This window comes from Pezoporus flaviventris, unplaced genomic scaffold (assembly GCF_033815535.1).
Source record: "Pezoporus flaviventris isolate CSIRO_AGI_PZ_B2104156 unplaced genomic scaffold, CSIRO_AGI_Pfla_v1 ptg000007l, whole genome shotgun sequence".
NCBI classification, from domain to species: Eukaryota; Metazoa; Chordata; class Aves; order Psittaciformes; family Psittacidae; genus Pezoporus; species Pezoporus flaviventris.
In genome coordinates, this window is record NW_026892555.1 from 37553564 (window position 1) to 37578648 (window position 25085).

At 37.9% G+C, this 25085-nt stretch overlaps 1 protein-coding gene across 5 annotated transcripts in view; it reads left to right on the forward strand.

Moving 5' to 3' along the window:
- Window positions 1-24445, forward strand: part of CA8 (carbonic anhydrase 8) — a 49580-nt gene extending 25135 nt beyond the window's left edge. For 2 of the 5 annotated variants that reach the window (XM_061448417.1, XM_061448419.1), the window contains exons 5-9: window positions 2082-2144; window positions 3498-3546; window positions 6182-6294; window positions 12671-12842; window positions 23784-24445. In XM_061448417.1, coding sequence (XP_061304401.1) covers window positions 2082-2144; window positions 3498-3546; window positions 6182-6294; window positions 12671-12805 — 360 coding nt within the window. In that variant the 3' untranslated portion in view covers window positions 12806-12842; window positions 23784-24445. Of the gene's footprint in view, window positions 1-2081; window positions 2145-3497; window positions 3547-4448; window positions 4610-6181; window positions 6295-12670; window positions 12843-23783 lie in introns of those variants that run through there. The other 3 variants (XR_009742525.1, XR_009742526.1, XM_061448418.1) reach the window with 3 other exon arrangements.
- The last annotated feature ends 640 nt before the right edge of the window (window positions 24446-25085 follow it).

Sequence of the window (25085 nt, forward strand, 5' to 3'; positions counted from 1 at the left end):
TATATCCGTGATGTGTTGTTCTCCATTCCTGGCCAGGCCTGCTGTTTGGGGATTGAGGAGCTATACAGAGGAGGTGAGGAAAGGGGAAGAAAAAGCCTAACCCATTGGCACAGCTGAAAACCAATAGTAGGCTTGTGCTTTTCTGAACACAGGGACAAGTGTGTTTCTTCACACAGAGTGCATGTGAGGTGGGATGACATCACTTCTTCAGAGATGCCAGGCTGATAGTGTAGCAAGACTTGCCACAGACCCCAAGAAAAAGCCTGTGACAAAGGAGGCTTAGAGCTTCCTGGGGAGAAGGTGTAATGCCAGCTGGGAAGTTAGCCCCATTGTCTATTTGCTATTGAAGGTGCTTCAAGGGATGTACACTATAAAGAAGATTTTCAGTGTTAGTCTCAGACACCATCCTCCTCATGAGAAATGGCAAACTTTTATTTAAATGGGTTTGGAGGAAGAGGTTTAGAGTTCATGCTTAGATCAAATGGATTTTCTTTCACAGTCATATTATTAATTTGTTGTATTTCATAGCGAGTTTATGAGTGCCTTTGAGCTTTACTTCTGTTTGAATTTAAAGGTATGTTGGTTACAGCTCCAACACTCAGAACTGCTAAAAATGGAAGTTAGTCTTCAGTTTTGTATCTGGAGGGCTGTGTAATAATTGCTTATGTAAGTCACTTTCTAATTCCAGCAGAAGTAACCTTTGAATTAGTTAGAAAGTTATGTATAAGTTCTTAAATAAATCTGAAACGTCAATGATACATTTTCCATTTCTGGTCTCTCACCTTCATCAGAGTTTGTAAGTATTCTAAAGGGCTTTTTCATTAGCCAAGAAAGGCATCATATAATTACAACTGACCAAGAAATAACAGCATTTATGCTGTTTATTAAAGAAGTAGGAGAGGAAATTTGGTGAACATTTCTTCTGTTTCAGAGGCATGGAAATGTTGTAGTTTTGCATCACAGTTCTCAAAGACATCATTTTAAGTTCAATGAAAATATTTTCACTGATTTAAGTGTCATTTAAGTGTAACCCTTGGTGATTCTTAAAACAGTGTCTTTGAAGTGATTTCTGTATCTTTTATGCATGTTGAAGGTTTAAAATTGAAATTCCATTCTGAAACAAAAGAAAATCTTCTTAAATTCCAAGAAATAACAAAGTACATTTTGTTTGACATTCAGTTGTTTCCCTCCAGTGACTACTGTGCTGTTCTATTCCAAAAGAAACAAAAAACAAACAAAATTTTCAGGGTCTAGCTTTCCTACTCTCACTCTTGCCTGCTTTATTCCTCACCTCAAATGTGTATGTGTTGGCAAAGAAATCAAGTGGAAGGCTGTTCTCTGTCTTCCTATTTCCGAAATGTTGTTCTGAATGTAAAAGCCAGGATCCTAGAATGGGCAATTTAGAAGCATCTGAAATCGCTGTGCAGAGTGAGCAGCATACGTGGAAAATGAGAATCTTTTATTTTGACAATGGGTTTCTTTTGAAAGCCCCATCTTCTGTGCATTTAGTAAAGGCAGTGCTGTAGGCTGCCGGGGTCACTGGCAGGAACCCAGAGATGCCATGAGGGAGATGATCTGCCATTCTGCACTCTGCAGGCAGGAAAAAACTCCCCCAAGCTTCACCTTGGGCCAGATTTGCAACACTGTGGGGACAAATTTGAAAAGTGGCTGTCATGTTCACTCTGTTCCTTTCTGTGTACTTCTCTGACAAAAACTGGTAAGGACAAACTGTATCCTTGGCATTTATATGCCATAATGCTGCATGATTTTGACTCCACATGCAGTATATGCTGCAAAACAGGGTTAGTCAAAACTTGCCAGTCTTAACTGTGACTCTGTCTCTTGTTCTGTGAGTTTCTCTTTCTGCTTTAAAGTTATTTACCTCATTTCCTTCTAACTGGTGGCTTTACAGTGGTTTAATTGTTTGGAGGTGCCGTGTATCAGTGTGTTTGGTTAACACAATGCTGTGTAGTTTGACTGAAACAAACTACAGAACTTACTGTTCTGGCTGACCTCAGTCTTGCCTTAGAGTTTCTGAAACAGCAAAATACTGCAACTCATCTCTGCTTGCTGCATTTCAGATAGGAAAAGAGCATGCAGGCCTAAAGGCTGTGACTGAAATTCTCCAGGACATCCAGTACAAGGTAAGGCATTGTATGAAGAAATGCTTCCTTCATTGACCAGGTAGAGAGAAAGTAAGCGTGTGTGAAGCTAAGAGATGGGTTTCAAATGTTTTTGGGGTAAAGCCATGTGTGAAAAATGTAATTTGGTGGCCTGCATCAGAACCTCAGCGTTTTACAGTATTCAGATAATATGCAGTCTTTGTAGTTGCTTCCTTTTCTGGTGGCCAGAAAATTTGATCTCCTATACCAGTAACTGATTGCAAATAGTCCCTTTTCAGTGATTTTCATGGAGTCAGTGTGAATGTAAACACTGCACCATGCTTAGCGAACACCAGCAGCACTATCTCCAAACTATCTGGTTTTCATTTGTAGAGGAAAAGAATAGATGAACTGAGCACCCATATTAACTTGCAGTGGGAAATCAGTGAACACAATGCCATCTTGTCAGGTGGAGTATGTGTGGGGCTCCTGAAGGACAGATAATAAACCTAGCAGGACTGAGGAGATATGAGTGCTTTCCAGAACATTAATGCTATCTTAAATGACCTTGGGCAAGTTACTTCCATCTCTCTGCTTCATGTCTCTGTCTGTGACATAGAAATAATCATTCTTACCTTTGATTTTAAAGGACTTTGAGATGTATTAATGAGATGTTCTGTATTGGTCTGGAGACATTAGCCATTCACCTCAGTGGATGCTGAAGTGTAGAAAAATTAGAAGCTGTTATTAGAATGGAATTGAAAATATGTCAGTCAAATAATATATGGTAAACTTTAGTCATGATGCTTAAGATTACAAACTCATTGTTTATGAAGGTGTCAGGGAAAATAGTTAGTGTTTAGAACTCCATATTTCATTACTGAAATGCCAGCCAAGTAGAGGAAGGTCATGAAAGGACTTGTCATTGTGAGTGTGTTATAATAACAATTTTCAGAGGATCAGCATCAAATGTACTTTTGGCATACAAAAAATTTTCTTGCATTAAATATGTGAAACCAGCTTTATCTTATTAAGTGTCATCCACATTGTTCAAAGCAAAGCTCACTTTGGCCCTTGGATTTTAAACTCAGAAACCCTGAGTTTCATGTAGAGAATTTCAAGGCTGGGACCTGGAAGGAGCTCAGGTACTAAAGGCAGAAAGTTAGCAAATTGTTGGGATAACCTTAGAAATAAAAAATAAAATACAATAAAAAATGTGTTTGCGTAGCTGCAAGGACAAATGCGATGATGATTAAATGGGGGCTAGTAATGAGGTTACTTTGCACAGAAATTCAAGTCTTAATGTTATAAGAGCACACAGCGTGTTTTACCTCTCCATTCATCATCATTTTAATAGAAACTAGATATGAGATTTATTTGTATTCACTTTTTCAGGGAAAGTCCAAAACAATACCCTGTTTTAATCCCAACTCTTTATTGCCAGGTAGGTGTCTTTGCTTATTTTTGTGTATGTGGATTAGTACCTAGTTGCAGAGGCTGAGACAATCTTGAGCTAAAGCACAGTCTAACTGCAAGCCTGGGAGTATGTCCCATAAGGTGGTAATACATTTTGCACCTAGTGCTGCTAACAGGAATAGGGATGAATTCCCTTTGGAATTTATGATACAACTGCACCTGTGAGTGGGATGTGATACTGTAGTCCGTGCACTGCTGGCAATACTGCTGCTAATTTTCTTGATGATTTCTCATCCCATCTAAAGGGGGAGCTGTGTGTATTGCTTTCTCTAGTTTGGCACAGAATAGGAAGCTAAGGTTACCCACTTACCAAGGTAGCCTTTTGGCAGCATCAAAAGGCAGTGGATAATGCAGTGACAGTTCTGTAGTATACAAGGAGTAGTGACAATGGAAAGCAAATTCAAATTCATATGGCTGAAAGAGTAATAGTGAGAAACAACGACTACCTTTACTACTTGTCTACTACTACTACACTACCTTGTCTTAAAAAGAACATGACTTTAAAAAAAACCCCACATTTCTACAAGATAAATGTTTCTGCAAGGAATCTTTGTGAGCTAAATTCTGCACTGTAGTAGCAGGATCTTAAATTTTCAAAGTACTCCGGGTCTACCTGAAACTGTATCAATTATATATATCAAAAGAATGCTATTTAGGTTGCAAAGTCAAGTGCTCAGCAATTAGGAATTGCAGGAATTTAGGCTGCCTGTGCCCCTTTGTGCATATATGTTAGAAGACATCTTTTAATTGCATGACCATAAATTATTTTTTACAGGACCCCTGCCTCACAGTTCCTGTTTGATGCTGATTGAGTCACATAAACCAAAATTTTCATATGTCATCTCTAACTATGTGTTCCTCATTTTCTAGGTGCCCGACTTGAGATCATGGGGTCTGATTTGCAGAAGTGCTGAGTGCTTACGCCTCCAACTGAAGTCAATGGGAGCAGTGCTCTGACTGTATTAAGTGCTATAGAAAGTTAATTACTCTTGAGAAATCAGGTTCTAAGCATCTCATACTGAACACCTCAAGTGAATAGATGCATTTGACATTAACTTCTCTGTACTCAGTTCCCCATCTTTAAAATGTGGCGGTAATTGTCTTTCCTCACACCATGGGGTGTTGGAAGGATAAATGAAGTCACGTTTGGGAAGCACTCAGACACTGAAGAAATGAGTGCATTAGAAATACGAAAAATGACAAAATGTGATCCTTGTAACAAGCAGGGTTCGACTAGCATGGAAAAAAGAAGACTAAGACCGCATATTGTGCTGAGAAATCAAAATGTTATTAGAAGGTTTTCAAAACAAAATAATCCATCTTTTCAAGTAAATGATGAAAGGTTCTCTTGAAAAGACATACGATCATGTAACAAGATGGTGTCACAGAGCATGCACAGGATGGGCTGGATTAATTCTTGCAGTTCTTAACTCCTGACTGATTGATAATGCAACTTGCTTTCAATGGATTTGCCATATAATTCCCTAACTGAGAAAGAAAATTACTCCAACAAACCAAAATCCATTCACTGACAATCGCAGGCTTCAATAGCAAGATTTAGTTCTACTGGTACTCCTCTAAGCTAGTAGTGAAATGGCAGTAACAGGTTAGGTCATCCAAGCAAGTTTCTTTGTCTCACATTCTGTACTTGTCAAGCCAGTGACAATCTTCCCCCTAGCTCTCCATGGCATGATTAACCACCCTTTGTTTCCAGTTCCTCTCTAGGTTCGTTTCTTGTCCCTTCTTTTACAGTCAGGCAGTTTCCTCTCCATACATCTTAAGCTCTGTCAGAGAGTGATTTGTGAGTATGGCCTACAGCAGCAAAGGAAAGCACTGTGTAGTCTTGCAAAGTGCAGTGTGACTCAAATCTTTGAAGAATTGAGGTTAAAATAATTAACATCGAACTGTTGTATGTTGTGTTGTCTTTAGAGTTAAAACTCTGCTTGGACAAACCATTGCACATTTTCTTGAGAGACAACAGTTCTTTATAAACCTATTAATAAGCTTATAAACTTATTAAAATAAATTTATTCTTAAAGAAACCTTGATTTTTTTCCCCTATGAAATTCAACTCACTTTCCAAAGCTAGGAGGCTCCAGTGCAAATCGAAAAATGTCACCAAAATTGTGAACTGAAAAGTTTGGCTTGAGCTGTTTTCACTGACTTTTTATAAAAAACGAAATAAACTCATCCTTGAGACATGTCCTAAATGTGGAAGTCAGTGAAAATTTGATCACCACAGACCCTCTGCCTTCAAAATAAGATGTGTCTTGTAGCTTTGTCACTAAGAGGAGTTCTTTATCACCACATTATTTATTTGCTGTGTTAGTTTAATGAATCATGCACATTATTTTTCACATCTATGAAGTGGCATTTTCATCTTTAAAATGGTCATCTGCAGGGAGAAGTTACTGCAATATAATGACCAGAAGACATGAGCTAAGTGGTGGACAGTGCTTGGCAGGTTATAAATTCACACTGTAGCTTACTATGTACTAACTTCATCATATGAGCAAGCTCGTGGCTGTCATAAGGTGTCATAATTGAAAAACAGAGTGATGTTTCTTAATGTTGTTAAAATTCCACATTTCTTTCAATTTCAGATCCTCTTCTGCGTGACTACTGGGTGTATGAGGGCTCCCTAACCATTCCACCCTGCAGTGAAGGTGTCACCTGGATATTATTCCGCTATCCTTTGACTGTGTCCCAAGTGCAGGTAACAGCTGTGCTTAAAGTGACCTTGGAATATGGTTATGAGCTAAAGGTTATAGCGTGCAAATATATATATCAGGACATTATATCTGTTCTCCTTGAAGATCCTATTAGATCAGTACATGGCTTTTCAAATAAAGGTTAAGCCTTTTGAGTCACTGAAAGCAATGCAAAGGTCAGAGATGAAAAACCTTATCATTTATCATCTGCATTTAAAATAATTCTTTATTTAAGTGAAAGAAAAAGAAAAAAGTCAATGGGCAAGAGAAATTCAATTCTTTGTAATTGTAAGCTTTCAAATATCACTGCTTTTTGATGTTAGAAGAACAAAAAGTCACAGGGAGACACTATGTCCTGGAGAATGAAAAATGTTAACGTAGTACAGGCTAGCTGTATTGCACTGAACTATATTTAACTTGTCTTGCTTTTCCAATTCTGTTTTGTAATGTATGTCAAATGGAAACTGCTTATTTAGGTTTGATTTTACATGTATGTATGTTAAAGTTGGATTTTTTTAATAAATTTTATCTAGCAGTCATGTAAGGCTTTCTGTAGAAAACATTTCAAAGCTGTCTGTAAATAATCCTGGTAAAAACAATGAAAATTCATGATTCTCCCACATTCTGTGAATCCTCGTTGGAGAAATGTGGGTTTAATTTAAGTGAAACTGTTGAGAATCCCTGAAGGTGAATGTCTTAATCTTCATTGCCTGCTCCGAAGCATGTGCAAACAGAAGGGAAAAAAGTATTAAAGGTGATAAATTCAGATTTACATTATTTCATCTTTAATACTCTAATTTTTTTCTAGTAATCCCAGCACAATATTTTCACAATTTGGCAGTGTTTCTTTTCAATGAAAACTGAATCCTAGTTCTAATCATATGATAAAAGCAATAGCTCCCAGTAAGCTTATTTGCATGGTAGCTGCAACTTAAATGTATCCCATCATGAACCTGGTATTTATTTGCTTGTGAAAGGGAAAGTCTTATGGCTGGTTACTACTGAGTAAAGAGGAAACAGAACTCTGTTGGCATTATTAGATTCAGAATAACTTTAAAATTAGACCCTGCATTTTGTAACTTGGCAGCTAATTGTCCAGGTATTATATGGATAGCTAAGAGTATTTAATCAGAATTATAAAGACCATAGCTATGACACTGAGACATTATATGATATTTGATTTCATGCTACTTGCAGATTTTGTAGTCTCTATTCCCTTTTAATCCAGTCGATGCACAGAGGGCACAATTCAAGCCATCCACATATGGTGGGAGATGGAAGGCCAGGTTGAACAGAGCCTTGGGCGACATGGTGTAGGGTGAGGTGTTCCTGCCCATGGCAGGGGGGTTGGAACTAGATGGTCTTAAGGTACTTTCCAAACCAAACCATTCTATGATTCTATGATTCTGTGATTCTATGGTGAGAGGGTGAATAAAAGAGCAATTAAGCAGAGAAATGTGAGTTTAGTTAACATTATTGTGTACTCATTTACCACAAGGAAACAAGGTGTTGGAGCATAGTGTGAAGGGGCTGAGTCTCCAGAAGATAATATTATGCCTGGGGAAAAGATTTTGACTCATAACCATGGAGTTCTTTAAGTGAGGGGTAGCTGTTTTGTGTTTTACTGCCTTAAATTGTTATAAACCAAATCCAGTGAAAGCATTGCAGTGACAAAGAGTGCACATGTCATGGGGGGCTTTTTCCCTGCCACAGACAGGTGCGTATGCAGGTGAGATGTGGCACTGGACCAGAGCGAGAGACTGGAATGGGCTTATGCCAATGTGATCCACAGTGCTTTGAACTTGTAGATCAGCATCCCTTAGGAAAAAAATAATTGATAATTACAAATGCAGCAGCATTAAAATTAAGGTTGTGCAGAGGCAACTTAGTAAGCACATGAAGGACTTTTGCCAAGATGGGATAAAAATTTTACTTGTATCAGATACTGCTTTCAGATGTCAATTGAAAATAAATATGTGAACAAATAAGTGAGAGATGGTGATTCTGGGATTCGGAAAAGGGACTGAGAGTTCTCCATGGTGCCCAAAATATGATTTTTAGGGTGCCGGGATAGTTTGCTATAGCCTAGGCATCCAAGATTTTAACTTGTAATTAGCATTTTGGCTGCGGTTAAGTATTGGGCCTCTTTTGTGCATGTGAGCAAGAGTGCCTATGAGAGATTCAGTTTAAGGAGATATGGGAAATATAAGGGCTTTTCTCTATGGAAAATGAGAGACGTAGTATGGCATATAACATTCTGAAACATCCATGGCAGGCTGGTAAAGGCATTTAATTTTATTAATCCTGCTTGTAGTGTTAAAGCATAGATTTCAGCACAAATGCATTTCTAATGGATTTAAATATACTATTTTACATGTGTCATTAACTTGTAGAACTTTCTTCTGTGAGATATTAATGAATACAGCTTATGAAACTTCAAGCCATTTATATAAATACTAGTAGCATCTGTGGTTATAGCCAATAAGAGACAAATTTGAGGCTTTCTACTTTCATTTTTCAGGCCATAAATAATCAACTTCTGAGTGTCAATAACAAGAAACAGTAAAGAGCAACACAGTCCGATATGCAATAGGTTTTATTGCCTTCCTCCGGTGAAGCTTGTTAATATATTGGAGACAAGATACTCATTCATATTCTCTTTTTCTGTAATTAACACAGTAATATTGGTTAGCTTAGCAAATTGTAGGTCATAAGTGAAAAAAAAGAAGAAAATTACAATTCTAGTTCATGGTCACATCTGTATATTTTCACATTTGCGTATTTTTTGAAACAATGAAGAAGTAACTATTTTAGCATAGACATAACAGGCTGATCATTGCAAAGTGGAGAACCTTTTCTTGTTTCTTCTGAAGACATTTATAGGTAGTAAAGTTCAACTGATGAGCTGATTTGCTCCTGATCCAAGTCAATGTTAAGTGAAAGGAGATTCATCTCTGCGTGCACCTCACTTCAGCAGCCGGCATGTGAGTGTGTTTGTTATATGAACAGCAAAAGAGCAAGCCAGGACTACAGTTGGGATGTACTTTGCTGGAGTCCAGTGCTGTCTCCTCATTGGAAGTCACTGGCTTCACTTCCATCAGAGAGCTGTTTCCTTCATGGGTCTTTCTGTGAGGTCTGAATAAAGTGTGCAGGCAACTCTTCTCCCTTGGAAAATAAGGGCTTTCCAAATCTGGTTCTAGGAGTTTTATTACTGATCTCAGTGGAAAGGAGCTTGTCCGGGAAGCAGCACCCTGCAGTGCTCTTTTAGCATATTCCTGCTCACCTTTTGTGTTTTTTTTATCATCCTCACATGTCTTATGTTGAAATATACAGCCCAGGAAGAACTGTGCTGACTGCTTTTGTGAGACACCTCAGCCATGCCTGTACATTGCTGAAATGCAATGGGAGAAAATAGAACCTGTTAGGCCAGTAAAGAGCAGAAAATAATTGAAAAAGACTTGCTCGTGCTTCTCTTCACTATATTTTTTAAAAAACTGGACATTTGTGAATAATGTGCTTTGTGGTTCACTGGAGCCCAGAACAAGTACATTGTCTAAGCCACTCAGAATAGGGATTTTAAACAATGATGCAGCATGGAGCTGTCATTCTGCTGTACTCATTGTCAGACTTAACTGGCTTTGTATTGAATGGCAAGGTCTCTAGTCCTTTTGTGTACCTTATTCAAAACCAAGACCTCCTGAAGCACAGAAATAGTAACTAGCATATGGTGCTGGAGTGGGAATTGTGTAAAATTTTTGTAGTCTGTGAAATAAAGTGCTCTGACAGGTTCATGGTATTCAGGCAAAAGGATAGTGCTTCTATTCCTCATATAGAAGAAATGTCTGTGGAAAACATGCAAATTCTTTGTTTTGTGTGTTCTATTCTACAGCAAATATTTAAGGAAGCAAAAAAAAAAAGCAGTCTTCAAGATCTGAATAAAGGGAAGTGGTAAAAACATTCTTGCAAATTTTTTCAAAATATAAGCTAATAGTGACTGTTCACATTGTGGCTTTACTTCTTCACTGGTTAGAATTTGTTCCTGAATTTCAGTCTGAACAAGCCTAAGTCATCCTCAGTGTCTTCTGGGAATGAGAAAAGTTTTTCTAAATGGCTATTCCCGTTGAAAGTATGTGAATATCCAAGGATGCTTCACCATGTGCCTCTAAAATATCTATTTCCTTGGCAGTCCTACAAGGTGTACTTCACAGCATTGACTTGTGAGGGGTTGGGAGGAGAAAGTAAGCAGTTCCGTATGACATTGAGCAGGATGTGTGCGGCACACGTATTGCTTTCTCATGTGGAAATTTAACAGGGGAAGTATTGTCAGCACAGCTGGTGTCCTTTTCTGACAGAACTACTTCTCAAGAGTGAAGTAGACAACTGTTGTGTATAGAAGGTCTCTGTCTGAATCATGATATGAAGGACTAAACAAGGAGGCTGATGATCTCAGAGGCGATTCCCCTTTGGAGGAGGGCTACAATTCTTTACTTCCCTAAAGACCAAAGAGCAGGCATGGGGATCAGGTCAGTCCTACTTTCCTGACTGAAGAAACTGGAAGCTGCTTTGTGAGGAGTAACTCCGGGAGAAAGATTTTACTGTGGGGACTGAGACAGAGCATTTGTAGTTATATTGGGAGACAGCTCATAAATACCAGCTTTGCAGAGTCTGCTCTTCCTTCTTGATCTGTGTTTGTTTGAAGTCTCTTTCTCAATAGATCAAACAAAAGCCACATTCTTGTAAAATGTTCCTTCCTAAACTGCAAGTATTTCAGATTTTTGAGAGTTGATTCAGACGATGAAAGAGGCTACCTTTACAAAATCCTTTCAGTGATTTACTAGTGTCTGACTCCTGAAGACTTTTTCAGTTCCAAGCCTGTAGTAAGTTTGTTTTCAGTTTGCTTTAAACAAGCAAACAGAAATCATCCAAAACAGGATTCTGTTCTCAAAGAACCTTCAAAGAGCTTTACAGTTCATTCTGCTTTTCATCTTTTGAGTCTAAGCTGTTGTCTTATATTTCAGCTGTGGGAAGCTGAGTGTTGATTTTCAAGCGCGCTGCTTTCTGAGGAAAATAAAGCAGAACAGAGCTAGCCTCTAAATCAAGTAAATAAGTCTGTATCAGTTCTGCTGTAGAGTGGAAAACAGCAATGAAGGCAGTTGTCTTCCAGGTTGCAGTGAGAAAGAGTTCTCTGCAGGCAGTAAAAGAATAAAAATGCCATTAACTGCTATTTAGTACCTCATTTCTTTTAATCCTGGAATCACACTTGCATCCTCTCTGTAATCCTTCACTGGGTGTTTTTCATGGAGAAATTAACTCTCTATAATCTCTTAGATGATAAAATGATTAAATACTTCAGGCTTCATTTTGCTTTTTGTGTAGCTTGTTTCAAGTCACAGCTGAGCTGAATAGTGAGGCATCACAGGGTCAGTACAGGCTCAAAGGCTCCTGCTAGAGGAGTCAGCCTTCAAATAGGTTTGCTGTATCCAGCTAGTGTAGCTTGTCAATATGCCAAAGCAAAACCAACCACAATTTCTTACTAGTTGTAACTGCTTATTTAAAATATAATTCTCTTAAATCAAACAGCAGTGTTGAACAATAAGGTGTAATATTGCTGAGATATGCATTGATTTTCTTAGTTTTTTATCATACAGAGCTTGATGCTGATATCAGGGATGGAGAAGAGAGCTGCTCACATTCTTCCCTACACATTTAGAAAAATCTAAAGCAGAAACATATTTGTTTTGGACCAATAGAAATGTTTTATATTGACTTTTTGTTTGTATTTGATTTCTAAGTACACTTAACACCTGCATCTACAGAACCACCAGAAGGAGTATTTTATTTTGATGGGAAAAAACATATTTTTCCATATAAAATTTCAGCAGACTTCCTCTAAAGCTGAGAGTCTGTTCAGAATTCTGGTTTAGAAATAATTTTTATTTAAATGAAGCAACAGTTTCAGGCAATAAATAAATTACTGGAAGAAATTCAGAACCATTTATAGTCAGCCAAGTTATTAATGAAATGCACCTCTTTGAGGAAGACCAGAATGATTACTTTCATGTCACAACTGTGAGGTTGATTCATAGAGTGTAATACACAATGGCTAGGAAAGTTATAGATCCCAAAAGAAGCTGTGAAAAAGCAAAAGATAAGTTTATGCACATGGCAAAACTGTGTGCATAAAAGTTATTACTTTTCTCTGTTAAATGCTTTGACAGTGCTGACAACTATTTTTAAATGTTACTAATGATGTATGTTGACCTCAGCATGTGGTACCCGAACACTCAAATTATCAAAGCTGCAGAAGTGGCTGATTTTGATCATTGGTCATTAGTGAAGAATGTATCTCAGCTTTTTCATGCCTGTTTTTCTGCCTTTCAGATAGAGGAATTTCGTAGACTGAGGACACATGTTAAAGGTGCTGAGCTTTTAGAGGGCTGTGATGGAATCCTAGGAGATAACTTCAGACCAACTCAGCCACTTAGTGATAGAATCATCAGGGCTGCATTTCAGTAGCAGAAGAGGAAGAATAACAAAAATTAATCTTATGCAGGTAAGTAAAAGCTTAGCAGAAAAATCAAAAAATTGAAGTAATTTTCGTAGGGGATCTTTAGCTAAAGCAGAAAACACACTGAGTTTATTTCAGCTGATGTTATGATATATTGTCACAGTCATAAATTTTGACACTACTGTTTTGTTCTGTCCTGTGATATAATAGTTTGGTTCTTGGAGTAGTTTGATTACTGTTAGGTTCTTTAGTGGCTGGAATCTAATATACAATTTGGTGAATTGAAATATTTGTAGTGTCTTCAGTAGGCAGTGGGTCATTCACAGATCACAGTTACTTCCTGTAGCTTTAAATTTCTCCTATTGCAGTAAGCAACCGCACAGTATATACTGAGGTTAGTTCAGTAGTTGATATCTTACTTTTTTTTTTTTTAGAAGAGCAGTCATTGGTGAATATTTCTAGTGTTGCCTGTTAAAAAACAGGGTAGTAGTTCTGGAAGGAAGCCTTTACTTCTCAAAGGAGGCTTTTTTTTTGGATCCTTTCTCCCTGCTTTACAATGCTGTTCTTTCCCAACAAGACTGAATCTTGGGCAAAACCAGTGCAGATGCAAGAAGAAACTAATTAACTTCTGTCATGACTAATATATTTCATTCACGGAAGTAGTTGCTGCTTCGTGTCATCAGTGATGTTTTCAGCCGTCACTGGCTCACAGAGCAAGAATTTAAGGATTACATTGAATTCAAGGCGTAAGAGCTAATACATACATGAACCCACATCATCCGCAGTTCAGTTATTAAAAACCTCCCATGTCATGTTCCCCTAGCCTCTCTATCAGTTGCAAGATACATTCCCTCAGTGCTCAACATTTATGCCTAAACCTCATTATGTTTAGTTAACCAATGTTGTACTATAATGAAGAACCTTGTAATGAGATTTTTAAAGTCCAGGGAAGTGGTTGAGTCCCCATCCCTGGAGGTATTTAAAAGATGTGTAGACGTGGCACTTAGGAACATGGTTTGGTGGTAGACTTGGCAGTGTTAGGTTAATGGTTGGAATCAATCTAAAAAGTTTTTCCAACCTTACCATTTCCATGATTTTAAGACAATTCATTACCTTGAAATTAATGAGCCAAGACACTAACAATTATGGCTCATTTTGTAATGAAGTGGCTTCAACTTGATATAAATAGTAAGACAGCTGATCTAGGAAGTCTTCAAGAAAAGAATGGATCTATTAACTTGCTTTCTTTAAATTAAAGTTCTACTACTTTTTTAACATAGTATAATTTTTCATCTACTATCCTACCATAAACTTTATTTAGGTAATAAAGACACTGGGTACTCTACCCTATTTTACTGATATATTTTCATATAAAAGTATCAGTTTTTCTATCTGCACATTTCTTCAAAGCTATATGCTCACAAGAGAATTAATTAATGCAGAATTTGGAAAGGAAGCATGCTTCTGGAAGGTTTTTGATGAACACTTTTGGGTAAGGACATCTATTTGTACATTAATTTTTGCCGTATCTGAGTCAATGATGGAACTCCTTAGTGCGCATGAAACTCTGTTATGGAGTTAATCCTTTTCAGAGCATGCTCTGGGCCCAGCACCCATATTGATACGAAGTTAACAAATGATCGGGCAGCTGATAATGCCTAAAAGAAATTGATAATTTCGTGCTTCCAAAAATGGATCCATTAAAAGCGAGTGGGAAGATTATCTTTATTCCTGCACGTGACAAGAAATATTAAATAGGCTGGGACAGTGGCCAACAATTTCATGGTCTTTCCATGTAGCATAAGCATTCAATATAGTGTATCCTTCTAAACATTTTTGAAATGAGGGTTTGTTTGTATTTTATAACCCTATTTAATATCCACACCCCTGAAGTTAAGCAAAGAAAGCAAAACATCGGTACTTTTATTACTACTGTTTTCTCATTCTGCTATTTAATTTTGGGCACATCCCTAAGCCCAATTCTCAATTACATGGTTCTCTGCAGTCACCAAATGTCATCACTTTAATCTTGAAATGGATGTTTCAAATTCATCCCGGCTTCTGCATAAAAATTACTCGGGAAAATCATAGCAATATTAAAGTACAATTTTTCTCAGAGAGTGAATAATGCCCTCAGGCCAGTGCAGGTAATTCAAGTCTGTAACAGTGAAATTACTTGACACGCTGAGTTTGAATTTTCAGCATGAAAGAGTTTCCTTTACAATGCTAGAATTGAAATGTAAAAATTTCCCTTTTGCTTTCATGTTTGAAATTTTGTTACATTTGCCAATACTTATAAAGATTTGTTTAAAATAATAAGATTTATCTTGGCCATGGTTCACATAATCTGCAGTTTTAATTCCCAAATGATGGAATTTTTAATGTAAAGTAATAGTCCTTACTGTAGGGCTATGCTAAGCACAGAGAAAGAACTGTGACTTCTGGCATTGTGTAGCCCACAGAAGAAATGGCATTTGGCTCTCTATATCTGATTGAATTACTTATCAGAAATTCATTTGGCCAGGTCTTCTTTTTAGTTTTGGATGCATCGGTCCAAATAGCACTGAACCAATCAAAGGTTTACAATATATCCTTGCTATTGAATTTGTCTTTGGGGAGCCAGAAGAATGAAGTCTAAAAAGAAATTGTGTGGCTTTGATCACCTTTTTTCTATTCAAACAGAGAGAAAGAAAACAATTCTACTTCCTTTGTAGTGATTTCCTCACACAGTTCTGTCCAGAAGGAAGGTGTTGAGGAACTGTAGCTTCCCGCAGAGATCTCAGACATCCTCAGAAGACACCTTCCCTCATGCATAGGAATGGGTAATGGTCCTTAAGCTAGGACTGCTGACATTGACTGAATATTGTGATGAAGACTCAGTAGCAAATGGGGAAGTAATGGTTTGCAGGGTAGCATCTATATAGTGATCCAAGAGGAATAATTTCTTTCTTTCAAAGAGATTACCTTTTATTTTGAAGCTCTGGTATGTCTTGAATATATACAATTACAGACACACTGGTGGACTTCTTTTCTGACATGATGCTCCTCTGCCAAGGCTGCTGGAACTCCTGTCAGTAAAGGTTTCAATATTTTCTATTATTCCAAATCGGTGTGGTACAGCCACTTGAAGAACCTCGAGGAACATTAGTTTTCCATGACCTTGTCACTCTGTCAAGGAAAGATGGATACAAATGTGTCCATAAGTGTTATATACACAGGAGTAGAAAGAGGTTGCTTGAAAGGTCTAATTAGTTTTGACTGAATCAGAATGCAGGCTTTATGCATGCCATGATGACAAATCTTCAGAACATCTGCTCTTCAGCCTTAATTTAAACCCTGACAGAACTGATCCCTTTGTGGCTTCCGATGAAATGCCTTATGTTGATCTTTGATGCAGTTTGTGTTAGTGTGTCGACATGAAGGCAGAGTTGACACAAACATGATATATCATGGTGTGTTATCTCAGGTAAAGAGCTGCTTTCTCCCCCTGCCCCCTTCGATATGGAAAAGCCCAGATCTAAAAATACCCCTCTCTAGTTCTAGAATAAATTTTGGCCAGGCTCTAAAGGAAGCCTTCAGGAACATAAACTGGGTAGAATGTTGTAGCTTCACTGCTCACTTTAACCCAGTGGGCCTTAAAATCAGTTTGTGGCTGTCAAGTTGGCCTCTTTTGGCTCTGCATTTCTGCCAAAAATGGATCTCCCTCCTATAGCTTGGGGTTAATGTGCCTTTGGACGCTGTTGTCTGGGTGTTTTTGGAATACATTCCTTATACAACAGCTTTTGCATCCCTTTCTCTCCTGAAGTTACATGGAAGGTGAAAAAATTGAGTTCAGTTTTAGCGATGAAGAACAATAAAAGCACAGAATACCTGTAGTTGAGATAGTAGTTGGCCTTTGGAGATCTACTAGTCCAATCCTCTGCTCTAAGCAGTTGCCAGGTCATGTCCAGCTGGGCTTTGAATATTGTAAGGATGAAGACTGAACAACCTCTTGGAGCATCCTGTTGCTGTGTTTGACCCCCCTTGCAGGGAAAAAGATTTTTCTTAATTTTAAATGAAATCTCCTGTATTTCTGTTTGTACCCACTGCCTCTTCTCCTTTCACTGGATACCACTGAGAGTCCGGTGCCGTCTTCTGTACTTGTCTGCATGCATTGATAAGATCCCTCTTGACACACCTCTTCTTGAGGCTAGCCTCTCAGCCTCTTTTTCTATGACAGGTTCTTCAATCCCTTGATCATGTTTGTGGCCTGTTGATTGTATCACTCCAGTATGTCCATGTTTCTTGTGAACTGGGCAGCCCAGAACTGGACCCAGTACTCTGGATGTTTCGTCAGTCCTGAGCAGAAGTGAAAGATCATCTCCCTTCACCTGCTGACAGTGCTCTTCCTAGGGCATCACAGGAGGCTGTTCTCCTTTGTTGTGTGGGTGCATTACTGACTCATGTTTACCTGGCTGTTTACCTGGACTCCTAGATCCTTTTCTGAAAGAAAAGAGAGAAAGGATAAAATTGTGACTTCCTCAGTGCTGCCAGTAGCTTTTTTGGTACTTCATACTTGACTCAGAGCCATAAGGTTATTTCTTGATAGCCTCAGGGGATCTTGGAATCAGATTTGTAATTCTTACTGTTTTACAGCAAAGCTTAACAATGGGGACAACAAATACTACCACTCTTGGAAATCGAGTGAGAAAAAACTTAAATATTCCCTTTTGTTAAAGGCTATTTTTTTTGGCAGTTTGAGTCCTGGCTCACTGTTTTTAAACATGTGAACTGAGACTATTCCAACAGGCTATTTTATTCTGGGGCTTGCCACCATACCTAATGGATAGGTTCTTTTTCAGTAGCACATTCTCCACTGAAGCCAGCATCATTTGTGTTTTCCAATGGATTTATTGCCCTCTCTTTAATCCTTGTTGCTTTACATGTAGCTGATCTGATAGGCATGCCTTTCTCTTCTATTACATCACTGAAACAGCTTTGTCTGTGAATGAGCAAGTTGTCTGATTTCAAGCACTTGAATATCAACTTGAACTGATAATGATACTAAATTCATTTTGGCATGCCTATGTGTCTTCATCCCTGTATAAATCAGGTTTTATAAGCATGATTCAGTGCATAGGGTAGTTAAATGTCATTGCTCCCCTTTATTAAGAGAAGATAAAATAAGTGCCTGGTACAGAAGTCATTGAAATCAATGAGATTCTTTAAATAGAAGGCAGTAAGAGCTAGTTCTAAAAAATAGCTTGCTAAAATAATATTGAAAGAATATTTTCTTTGGAAAGTGATGAAATAAATTTCCACTGAGCATAATTACTAAAGAATTTGATCTCCAATGTGTTGTCTCAAAAGTGCACATCCCAGACCCAATTTATTTTGTATCCATAAATAAAGAATTGTCCTTCAAGTGTGGTGATGGCTTATACTTACACCATTTTCCTATATACATTACTCCAGTTCTCCTGAACAAATTTTTTTTGTGATTGATTCAGAAACTCCTTTTATATTCACAAATGCATGTACACATTCATACATACATATACATATACGTATTTGGTAGACTTCAGTTTGTAAGTAGCTGCAAATTCATCCTTATAAATTAATATTCCTTTAAATTATGATAGCAGAAATGAGTTTGGATTAAAAGCCATTGTTAATATAATTGCTATTTTCCTAGTTGTACGTTCAAGATTAGAGAAAAGAAAATAAACGACATCATTAAAATACCAAGGTTGTGCTAGGCTTGAGGAACAGGAAGGAATAATTTAGGGTGGGAGGAACACAGACTTCATGCCTGATACTTCAGAGACTGTCTGCATGATACTAAGAGGTCTAAGCAGAAATTGGTGCATCATTAGTTTCAGAATAAGGAGAGAGGGCAATGTGGTGACAGTGACTGCTGCGTTCAGTGAGTGGAGAGTGCAAGTTACTCGCTTTTGAAGCTTCTGAGCTGCTCTTGTGGCAGCAAAACTATGTTGCCCTTTCCATAGGACATTGAAGAGGGCATCAGTGCTGCCAGTGGGAACGAACTAGTACTAAACAGGTGGTGGTGCATTCCCCTTTGCAGCACTTTACATTGTTTAGTAACGATTATAGAGTATGAAGGGACATTCAGGTACAGCATGAGCTATGGAGCTGTGCCTTGCCTTTGAGAAATGGAGACGAGTGGCACAATGCTGTGATCTGTATTTTTTTACCTAAGCAGATCTCAGTGAGCTTCACATTTGAATGGAAGTTTGCAATACCAATCAATATGTGTCAGTCTAGTTTACTGGTAGCCTTTCTAGTTCCTGAAGTTCACAAACACATTGCTCTGCGGAATTTCCAACACTTAGGGATTTTATTCTTTCCTGTTGTGTAGATCCAGAGATGGAGGGAGCTTTCAGCAGCTATGCATCGTTAGGCTACTATGACCATTCTTCTCTTTTTCCTGTTTAAAAAAAAAAAAACAGTGCCACCACAGATATTATCAACACTTGTTCTTTAGAAATACAAACAGCAGTTTCCTAGATTTGATGAAATAGGAGTATTTATATTGCTTTGCAGCAAGGGATTTTTCATCGGTCATTCTTTGTCTCCATGAGTTTAGGGTTTGTACTTAAAAGGTAGCTGGTTTAATTGCTGAGTTTGTCTTTGAAACCGAACTTCGTGTTATCAATAAAACTGACTATTGTTCTCTTGTTTTTAAGATCTTCTGTATAGTGTCTAACACTCTGCTGTTACTTCAGAGTACTTGAGAATGTTCTTACACGTGAGTGTGTGACTATAGTACAGACGGCTGTGGGCCACACACCATAATTGGAGAGCTGCTTGAAACATACCAAAACTTTTGGACCGTTTGGGGACCAGGAGCTTCAGGAATGGCTAAAGATGGTGCCTTTTCAGGTTGCTTCCCACTACTTTGTTGTAATAGCAGGGAATGTAATGTGCTCTGAGATTGTGAACCCTATCTTCTTAGCCTAACTTGTTTTCCCACTGCTGAGGATTCAAATTAGTGAATAGCAAAACATGCTTGTTTGTGTGACGTACCTCTGTCGCAGGAGCCATAATTTACTTATTTGGTAGCCACAGGCGGCCCAAAAGCCATAGACTTGTTCACTGCTGTAGTAGGAATTTATGCTGTGTCCAGGCCAGAGCATTAGTATAGGGAGTGATCAAGCCCTAAGTGAGGAAGAAAACCATTTTGAGTTTTTTCTGAGGAAGAAAACCATTTTGAGTTTTTTCTGTTTCCAGAATTGGTACCATATTGCAATTGTCCTTGTTCAATCTTCTTCTGAGTTCTTATTAGAAATACACAAATATTGATGGAGTGGGAAGCAGTTGAAATCCCTTAGCATGCTGAAGAAGAAGCAAAGAAGAAACAAAATAACTGTGCTTCTTTTTCAAAGCTAAAAATATCACAAGGTAGCCTAGGAATTAGACCCCTGCTTATGCTTTAAGTGAGATACTTCATTCTGACAAGGGCTTCCAAATTTCGTGACCTGTGAGTCTCTGTCAGCATCACACATTCTTTGCTATCCACAATGCACTGTTATCATCAGCATTTTTATGTAAAGGGTTTTGAGAGTAAAATTTCCAGCTGCTTGCCATAAACCATGTATAGTTTGTACACTGCTGCTTGGGAAGTGATGATGTAGCCAGGAGTGCCTGTCATAAAGACATCTTCACAGTATATTTATTGGCAATTTCAACATGAAAGTTAGGGTCTGAACACACACTGAAGCTCTGCCATGTTATTTTCAGTTATGAGGAAAATGCTGCAAATTAGTGGTAAGGCAAAATGGTAGGAAGCTTAAATCATCTTTGATAAAAATACACCTGTTTGTTAAGATATAGAGACTCCAGATTAATACATGTGAAATATAGTAATGTAACAGCTCTCAAATGTCAAGGATATTAGAAGGACATGGAGATGCATGTGTCTAACCACAGCAGAGGGGAAAGCCTGCAATATGCATTCTTCCTTCAGCAATGTACATTTTAGGCAGTGAGAGTGTACTCTGGTTTACCTACATGAAATAACACAGGGAGTTTAAAGCAGAGCATTTTTACTCCATTGAAAATGAAGATCCAGGTAGTCCCAGGTCCTTACTCTTATAGGAATTTGTAATTCTAATTATTTTATGTGGACAAAAGCAGTGCAATGAAGGGATGCAAAAAGACTCTTGCTAAGCAGATAGCAATGTTTTGAAAATAAATAGCAAACAAAACCAGATGAGTTATTTTGGTTATTGAAAATGTTTTTGCAACTGATAATTGTCACTCAAGAGAATACCAGTAGTGACTGTTGTTACCAACATTTTAAGACAAACACCAGAGCAGTGCTGCACAGCAAAACTTACTGTAACTTTTAAAAGATTTTTAGACATCCCCAGAGGTCAAGAGAATCAAAGGTACACTTTAGGTAGCTATATGTTGTTAAATGCCACAGAACTAGATGTGGACTCAGTAGGTTGTGCCCTGGTCATGGAAGGAATGCAGTGTTTCAGGATAGGTAAGGTGGTCAGTTCTCTTTTCTGTGACACTCTGTATCCATGTCTGGCTGTATTTTCAGGTGCTCTTTTTAGGACGGAATAAGATAATAGTAATGCATAACCAGTATTAAACTGGTTTTGCCACCCATGTCCTTTGATTTTCTTTAACATGTTAAGCTTTTTGATTAAACTTAAGGAGGAGAAGGCAAGAAACTTCTAGAAGGAAAAAAATAGAAATATTGTGTGAGACAATAATGGTAAGGATTATGGTATTCAAAAGAGGTGGAAAAGCTCTCCAGAAAGCAGATTGACTACTTTTAACTAGCAGAGGAAAGTTTTTGATCTTATATAGTGATCTTGACCTAAGGCTGCTACAGTGAGGCGTCTTATTTTCTCCCTATCAGATGGAAAGGTATATGATTTTGGCCATCCTATTTCATTTCTCTGTAGTCCGTTTATTTGTACTTTCTCAACAGTTCTGGAAGACTTTGAAAAATAATCCTTTTCACTGAAGCTTTCATATATCTTCTTTTTTAAATGTGTTCTGTCTATTACTAGGCAAACATTGGAATCTTTGGTTCTTTAAAATATACCACCTTGGTCCTGTCTTTGCTCCTGCTGCTGCTCGTTTCTGAGAGTTTCTGAGAGTCTTGCATTTATCCTGGTTTTATACAAAAAAATCTAGGTGAGGAATATAAGTACATAAAATTTTTATATGAAAGAATTAGAAATAAGTATTCTTGGAAAGATAGTGATATTTTTACATTCTGAGGATGAGTTCTGAATTTTGATTGTCCTTGTTATTATTTATTTATTTAAAAACCATGGGTAGTGTAATAATAGCTCTCAGATTTCCCAGGAACATAACTTTATGGCACTGATCCTGGAAGCTTTTCTTTGGGGATGGTTTTCTGATCTGTAGAGGACTCCACCAGAAGCAGTGGGACTCCATTTAATATATTTAGGACTCAACCCAAACAAAAGAAATTTCAGAGGCAGAAATATGATCTATAAACAAGCAAGGCATCTAGGCAGTTTCCTGATTGATTGATTATAATACATTCGCCCATTTGTACAATTGTAGCTCAAATACTACATTTCCAAAAACTTTTCAGAAGAGTAAGGGAAGCAGGTATCTTCATATCTACATAAACCTTTAGCCTGAATAGTGTGTTACTTGACCACAAATATTATGGAACAGTTCTATTAATTTAGCATAGGAGAAAAATTACTCTTAAACAAGAACAAAACGTAGACATGAATAACAACACTATCAATGTATGCGATCAGTCTTCTGTCAGACGATATCTTAAGTATTTCTGTAGCAAACAACTGAAATCTTCAGGCTGGCTTGTAATTAGGCCCCTTTCCAAAAGTAATCCATTAATACAATAGCTGCCCAAATCCTGGTTCAACTTAATTTCACTGACTTTGATTTTTGGACTAAAAGCATTAAGCTTGAACTAGTGAAAAATGTACAAAATGTGCATTCAATTAAGGAGTAATTAGATACTCAATCACCCTTACATCACACTAGGGATTATCCAAGAACAAAAAGAGATAGTACTCACTGCAGTGTATAAAACAGTTTTCTTAATTAGTTTAGTACTAATTGAGATTGAGAAAGTGTCACTGTGTCACAGCATTAGTTTGCCTACACAGAACCTTAAGAACACAGGGTTTGGCTTCTTTTGAGCTTCCTGACTCAGATTTTGCAGTCTAATTTCCCGATCCAGTATCTTCTGTCCATGCAAGATGAAACTTTCTGTTCATTTCAGGGAGGGAATGGGTCCCTGAACCCTTGTATCAGTAGCCCACTGAAAAACATGTTGAGTTTTTCCAGAGATGGAGAATAACTTATGATTATTACATGGTTTTTTATGGTACATCTTTATAAAAAAAAACATGAAGAACTGGGAACCTGAGCAGCTGGTTTCCTAAGGTTAAGCCAAAGCACATGAATATGTGTTTGCATGAAACCAAGTATTGATTTATCTCTGCTGCAAATGAATATGAATATCGCTGCTATTAGGAGGGACAAATTGAGTGATTGCTTTCTATCTCCTGAGCCCACCTGACTTAGATGAAAACTGCATACTCAGCACTTCACTTGGTAGGGTCCCTAAAATAGTAACTGTTAAAAATCTATCTGTGACTAATATATTTTCCTTTCTAGTTTACTGCCATGCCCTCCACATGGGAATCAATTACCTGATTGATTCAGAAAGCCAATTGTAAAGCTTTGTTTCAACTTAGTAATTTTACCACTGCATTTAACTTTTCATTTTTATTGCCATTTCCTCCATTGCTAGTAAATCTTCCAGCACTGGCTTTACCCTAAAACAGAAGAATCAGGACCATTATGTCACTGATGTATATACCCTGAAATTGCCCCCACCTGCTGTCATGAAATCCCAGCTTTTAGTTTTCCCTCTCTCCCTGGCTGGACATAAACAGTCTTTCAGACCCACTGTGGAGGAATTTCAGTAACATAATTGTTCCATTCTCTTTTCAGAGAGGGGGAAGACAATGCTCCCACAGTGCCCTCAGATGAGAAATGGAAACTTTTGAGGCTGCTGCTTCAGTTGAACCACAAAGCCTGTATTGTTTCTCTTCATCTAATTCAGCCATGATAGACAGCTGTGACAGTTGGTCTGTCCACATGGTCCAGTGAAATTCTGGGAATGGGGCTGTACATTAAAAGAAGAAAACACATTAAATCTTCCAATTCACACTGTTAGCTATTTTTAAATGGTAATTATCATTGCTTATATAGTTTCTTTACCACAGCATTCAGCAGCAGTCTGTGATCCAAATAGTACTAATTTTAAGCTTGGTATGAATGTTAATATGTAGACATACTCATTATTGTTTTAAATGTTAGATTTAATTTTTTTCCATGTCATCTCTTGTGCTGTTAGTAACCAGCTTGTCTGTAGAGGGGAGATGCATTCTATAAAGCTAATAAAAGCATTGTTTGTTCACAGATAGCATTATACAAATTCAGAATTAATTTCTGGGCAGAAAGGAGCATTTTTCTGCCAAACATATGCACTTAACATGGCTTATCTAAATAAATCTGAATGACATTTGCATTACTAGAAACCTTACTGAAATAATGGCTGATTTTGAAATAAGGACATTTAACCAATATAACAATAAACAGAATCATCTGGATTGTTTTCTACTTGGTGATTCATGGAACTTTGCAAAGAAATGTTCAATTCAGGCAGAAAATGATCAGCCTTTGTTCTCTTGTGAATTATGTCAGTTCCATTTGTTCTGTACATTACTGAGGATGGTGGTCAGGGGACCTGCTCTGCATGTCCTGAGCTCACTACACAGCATGGGGATTGTCATGCTGGGCCACACATGACACATTCTGACACAGCAGATGATAAGGGAACTGTAGTCAAAGCCAGCTAGTCAATCTCATAGCTTCTGATTCCTGCAAAACACCAAGAGCTGAATGATCTGAAGGAGAGTCAGTAATAATGTGGTGGGCAGTAGCTTTGATCAACGTAGCTCTCAGTGAGGTCCACTTTACTAGCATGAGGAGGGCAGGTTTATGTAGGGACCTGTGCGAGCAGAAGAACACCAGAGGCACAGATGGCAAGCTGCAGGCGGGGCCACAATGGAGATGCAAACCAAGGGTTCACAAAGGAGAGATTACTCCCTTGGAGCAGATTAGGGAGTCATCAATCACAAAGTCATCACCAGGCCATGGTAAATGCAGTGTCAGAAGGCATGCTTAATCCATCTCATCAACAGCTATGGAAAGAGCTGCTGCTGAGTAATGAGTTACGAATTCTCTGAG